At 34.0% G+C, this 6,518-nt stretch overlaps 1 protein-coding gene across 1 annotated transcript; it reads right to left on the bottom strand.

Moving 5' to 3' along the window:
- Positions 1–2,394: 2,394 nt before the first annotated feature.
- LOC108458604 (uncharacterized) lies at positions 2,395–4,562 on the bottom strand. Its single transcript, XM_017758014.2, has 4 exons — positions 4,258–4,562; positions 3,927–4,185; positions 3,643–3,837; positions 2,395–3,130 (listed from the first exon to the last, which is right to left on the bottom strand). Exons 1-4 carry the CDS (start codon positions 4,350–4,352, stop codon positions 2,735–2,737), a joined length of 945 nt encoding a protein of 314 aa, XP_017613503.1. The 5' UTR covers positions 4,353–4,562; the 3' UTR covers positions 2,395–2,734.
- Positions 4,563–6,518: the final 1,956 nt, after the last annotated feature.

The following is a 6,518-nucleotide window of genomic DNA, read 5'->3' as shown; positions in this document are numbered from 1 at the left end:
ATGTGGAGGTGTTTGCATCACCCATGGTAGAGGTGTTTGAATCCCATAAGGCGATGGAGAATGGTAAAAAGAAGAGCTCTCCGACGGAGCCTCGTACGATCCCTCATGTGACGGTGGCCTATTGATCGGCAGTTGACTCGGAGTAATTGGAAATGGAGATGAACCGGACCATGCATTCCAACCTACCATAGAATTAGGAAAAGGAAACATAAAAGGGTTAGGATACATATAAGGGCTAGGATACGCACCTGGTATAATCTGAAAAGGCTATGATATTGGGTGTCGTCGGTTGAAGTGTTGGCCCAGGTGGCTATGTAGGCACTGTTGATGGACCCGATGATTGTGTGGGCGCTGCTAATGGGCCTGCGTCGTCATCCCTTCTTTTTGGATTTAAAGGGCCCCGTCGTTCTCTTTGCACACAAATTTGCCGTCGCCTCTCCTCTTCCGACGGTAAATATGGCTTGCCATGGATTTTAAACCATGACATGTATTCCAGTACGCATGCTAACTCAGGAACGATGATCGATTCCCGAGTAGGTATATAGTCATATCGATTTTCCTACATTTTGATATATTCTGATCAGTGTCTATGTCAATCCGTATTCAATAGCCGTAAGTCAACTTTGTGCTCATCATCGAGCACCTCAGGTTCTACGGGAATCGGTTATCGGAATCCAAATTGCCGCAATACCATATCTGACTGGTGCATCTCTACGATAGCATAGTTGACCAATGAGACTTTCACATGCCAAATGTTCGGATTTTGAAAAAATTCATCCGGAATTACTGCCCGAATTGTCGAATCCTCGTATGGTGTCCATTGAAACTATATGAACATGATAAAAATATTAGTTATATAGGTAATTCTAAATACTAAATACGAAACGACTATTTTATTATGTATATATATATTTTATTTAACACTTATTTGTGCTTCCGACCGTTGGTCTAATAGAAGCCGTATATCTTCAAGAAATGTGGGTATTCCAACATAACTCGTCGAATAGTTTCACCTAATTAAATAATTTTTTAGTATACAATTATATTTTAAACCCTAAACCCTTATTAATTATAAAATCTAATATAAAATTTACCTCGCTATTAGTGGGAATATATATAGGTGGTTCACTTGAGGATCGTAAAAATAGAAAGTGAAACCTCGTCCATGATTGCAGTAGTGATAGGCATCCTCCGATTTTGGCTTTATTCGGTTGCATCGCCTCGTACATCTCTCGGTAAAATGTTGCTAACATGGCAAACCCCCAACTTAATTCACCTACTGCTCTAAAATCAACGAGTTTCAGCAGCCATCTAAGATGTACGCGGTTTCGTGACAAGTCTGGCATCAAATAGCCTCCAATCATCTTAAGAATGTATGCCCGAGCATATCGTATTCTTTCTAATTCAGTTGAATCATTATCTGGCTCCAGAAATGTGTTTCGTAACCAGCCCATCTCAATCCGACCTCCGTTAATATTATCTGGAATAGCACCCAAAAGCTCGTAGCATACGCCCCCCAATCAGCAGATTGAGTGGACCCGGTGACTACGTACCCATCGACCGGCAATCTGAAATGCAATTGCACATCTTCCAGAGTGATAGTACACTCTCTGCATGGAAGATGGAAAGTGTGCGTCTCGGGTCTCCACCTCTCTATCAATGCACTAATTAGTTTCGGGTCCAACTTGCACCCCCGGCCTATCGTGGCCACATGCCAAAAACTTACTTCCCGCAGATAATTCTCTATCAAGGGCAATGGAGGACCAGACATATTACGGATATAGCATTGCAACACCCGATCTACAGACTATTATAAAAAATTATAAAATAAATATTAATTAAAATTGTATAAATGAAAAAAATTAAATACTATTCAAAAATTAATCAAACTTATCACTTACCATTGTCATTTGATCGATGGAGATGTGTTTTGTATCGAGACGAATTAATTCTCCGGCCATTGCTAACACGATTGAATATTTTTTTAATTTAAAAAATAAAACTAATTCAAAAAAATTAAATAGAGCTTTTTTGCAAAAATTAGAGACAACTTTGACAAAAATTGAGAGAAATTTGAGAGAATTTGGAAAGAATTTAAAGAGAATTGTGAGAGGACTATTGTGTAAAAAAATGAAAGGGGGGAGGGGCTTTTTATATATATTTTTTACCGTTGGAGTTTGGGGTTTTAACGGTCATGTGACCGTTGGGGGAAAAACGCTTCCCTAAGGGAGCGTTTTTCTGACACGTCCCCTGACCTTGCACTGACATGGACGTGCTTTCGGGGAAAATGATCATTTTCGATAAATAATCAAAAAGTCGGGCCATTGCGATAAATAACGAAATAAAAGAACTTTTTTTAGTAAATTGCCCAAAAGTAAAGTGCTTTTAATAATATTTGTTGGAGTAAAAAGTAAAGTAGTTTTAATATAGCAATGGTTTTTTGTTTACTTTCCTTTTCGTTGTCTAAACATAACAAATTTGCAACTCAAACTATAAGTATATGAGTGAATTGGGTAGGGTAGGCTTTTGTTCATTTAAAGCTCAACTCATTCAAAAAGTAGCATTATGGGTATAAAGATACTAGAAGGTTGAAGCAAATATGGCACAATCCAGTTTCCATGAATAAAAGCAAAAGCTTTCACAAGCACAAGTTAAACAAATTTCCTTCAAACTTTTTAAACTCAACAAATCTTCTTTAAACCCTACAATATGTAACCTTTTTTTTTTCATTGTCTCACACTTTCAATTCCCGTCTCTCAGCAAAAAGTTTCCCCGTGACGGCCTCGTTGGGAAGCAAAGCAAGCCAGACGCCGGTATCCGCGGCATGCTCTGCCGAGACATTACCGGACCAACTTGTCATAGCAGTTCTGACCCATCCCGGACAATAACAATTTATATATATCTTTTCACCTTCTGGTCGTTCAGAGAGTTGTTTAGCCATTAGCATACTGTAAAGATTAACAGCAAGTTTAGATACAGCGTAGTCGGTAAATTTCTGAGGCCATCCACCTGATTGCCATGTATCAGCTTCAACTTGTTGTAGAAATGTTGACACCATGTTGTCAATTAGTTCCTCAGATAGAGTTTCTAAATTGCTTAGCTTTTCCCTCAAAGCTTCATCTTCAATCCTCTATCACACACACCAAAAATATGCGTATATATATAAATATTTAGTTTGCATTTCAAATAATGCTAATAGAAATGAACATGTACAAGTTGTGAGAACCTAACAGCTGATTTACATTATGATGATCTTCAGTCATGTATTGATAGAAGAATATAAACATTCATTTTCATATTTCACATTAAACGCTTTTCATATTTCACATTAAACACCTTTTAGAAGTCGAAACTTTATTGGTGTGACATTTTGTTAAATTCAAATCTAAACTTTTTAAATATGAATAAAATTTTAAGTTTGGATAAATAATCAGATCTTTAAATAATTCTACTTGTAGATACTTAAAAGAGGTATTATCTTTTATATAAGAAAAATTGAGAATACTAAATTATGGATATTATGCAACACAAGAAATAAAACATCTTATTAACTGAAATATGTAATATATAATCAAATAATATTGATAATAATGAAACTATTTACTTAAAAAAAAACAAAACAAAGAGAGATGATTTACTTACACTGCGGCGGCCGTTTAGTTTACCTAGGCGTGAGCTAACATTAACAATACGAGCCCCAGCAGCGGAAGGTCTCATCAATGGAATCATCGCTTTAATCATATTTTTGGTGCCAAAATAATTGGTCTCAATCATCTGCTTCGCGTACTCCATTGAATTTCCAGACACAAGATTGTAGTTAACACCTGCGTTATTTACCTGCCATAATACAAATAGATACTTATAAACCAACATTAAAAGAAACCAATCCAAAGTGGTTAGAGTTTGGATGTTATATATATATATACCAGAATATCAACGCCATCATATTTTTCTTTTATCCATTTAGTAAATTCAGAGATGGATTCCTCGTGCAAGATGTCGAGCTGATGGACATCCACATTGAAACCTCCTTCTTGTAACACCTTGGCTGCTTCAATGCCCACACTTGTGTCCCTTGATGTTAGTATTACAGTCAATCCATGCCCCGCTAGTTGTTTTGCAATCTCAAACCCAATCCCTCTATTTGCACCCGTTACTATAGCAATTGTTTCTTCTGACCACCACCTGTATATACATATATAAACTTACAAAGGAAACTAAATATGTTGCAAATAACCAAAGTACGTACGTACGTACCTTTGATGATCAGAATAAGGAATGGTCCTAAGAAGGGAAATCTCTTGGAGTCTCTTTTCCCTTTTCTCACTGGCCTTTTCCTTTTTCCCTGTCATCTCCTTTGCCTCGTTGATTAACTTCAGGTATTATTCAGGAAGACATTAATTAAATAAAAGAAAAAGAAACAAGTAAATATCTATACCTATGTATGTAATAATAGATTAGAGGCACAACAACATGAAGGTTTTCCAACAGCTGATTTGAAATCCGGTATATCTCATCTTAACTTTGTGGGAGATGTTAGTGGTCAATTCTTGGGAGCTGCTTATTTTTAGGTCAAATCTTCCATCTTTTATGCCTTTAGAAACGTAAGATGCCGTTGCTCATTACTTAATTTCTTTTGCACCACTAATGTGTTCCTGCTTCAATATCAACCAACCAATTTTTTATTCAAAAACTACAAATACTGAATTGATGGTTGGTTTTCTTTTCTTCATAAGTTAAAAGGTGTTACAATAGAATTAATTCTTGCGCATAAGAGGGGGGTTGGGAGTTATATAGATGTCAAAAAGGTGTCTCCTTAATAAAAATGCAAAATAATTTAAAGATATTAAAAATATTTAAAAATTCGAACTAAAGAAAATAAAATTATTCACCTAGGACTTTACAATTAGAATATATAGAAGAAAGTTATCAATCCTTTTATTATAATCGGGAAATAAAAAAGACAATTTTGAATTGAATAATTAGCAAACCCGTAGAAATATATTTGTCCGGTGGCACAACTCAAAGTGAGTTCGCAAAGTGGGAGGGTTTAGATAAAAATTTAGGCTTGAAAAATAGCTTGAAAAAAAACATGTTTTCTAAACGGGTCGAGCCGTGGGTAAGCTTTTTTGGCCAAAGCCTAACCCGAATTTGAAAAAAAAAAATTGTTGCTTTTTTTTTACTATTTTGCCACTGTTTTTCATTGTTTTGCTATCATTTTGCTATATTGCTACTATTTTATTAGTATTATTTGGATATTGTATAACTCTAGTTTTGTTATTAATTTGCTACTATTTTAGAGTTAATTGCTTGCTAAGTTGTACTTATCTTAGTGTTACCCTAAAAAATGCAAAGAAATCATTAAAAATCTTATTAGGAAAACCAATGGGACAAAACCTCGATTAAGGGAAAAAGAGTAGAACGCGTATTTACTCCCCCTCATGAAAACATCATATAATATCTCATATTCTATGTATTCAATCTTGAATACTAGCTTTTCAAATGACCATTTGAACGTATTTGCTAAGCATTTATATCAACATTCTTTTGAAAGTCACGAGTGAAAGAAAATTTTAAGGGAAATATATTTTGATCTCTTAAGGAGTTTCAACAATAATTATAACAAACTTTAATCATGATCCTCTATAAAAATACAAATAGATATTTGAATCATTTTATAGTCTTCTTTCAACTACTATTGACTAAGTCAAATTTACCACATATGTTCAAATTATTTCAATTCATATAAATAAACAATTTCTCAATAATTTTAATATGCTTCTCGCATTCTAAATCCAAGGATTTTAATATAAACTTTACACTATATAGTGATTCATAAAATGTTGTAATAACAACCATTAGACGCAAGTTAAATCTTTTATTAACTGTCAGTTTAATAATATATCTAAAGATTATTGTATTAACCACAAAAGAATATTATATCTTTTCATAATCAATGTCAGAGCTTAGCGAAAAAATTCATATTTTTATTCCGTTTTTGCAAAACTACTTCATTTGTACCCTTACTGGCTTTATACTTTTAGATATTTTGTCTACTGTTCCAAAAACTCCACAAATTTAATTATACTTGAGTTGCGTCTTTTTATTTTAACCAATCTATTCCATATCTATATTTCTCAATAGAGTTATTCAAGATCTTCCTTTTATTTCATTATTTCAATAATAATATTGCATGCAAAACCATTGTCGACTAATTTTATTATTCGATTTCACATTTTCTCGAGTTGGCATAACTTGTCGAGATGTTTTTATTTTCATTACTTTAATCTTCAGTTCCAGGTACCTGAATCTCTTCTGGAGTTTTACTTATTAATTATGTCTTGGGTCTTTTCTAGAGCACTCGCATCCACTATATGATCATCTAGAAGAATTTTTATCTTTGGAACTGATTGGTCTATTATTTATTCTATCTGATTGTCCTACTGGGACTTTGATTCAAATTAAAATATTAGATGGTATATAACACTTAGTTATTCTCATTAAGTGTGTAAATACAT

This window comes from Gossypium arboreum, chromosome 1, assembly GCF_025698485.1.
Source record: "Gossypium arboreum isolate Shixiya-1 chromosome 1, ASM2569848v2, whole genome shotgun sequence".
NCBI classification, from domain to species: Eukaryota; Viridiplantae; Streptophyta; class Magnoliopsida; order Malvales; family Malvaceae; genus Gossypium; species Gossypium arboreum.
This window is presented reverse-complemented; position numbering and strand designations above follow the sequence as displayed.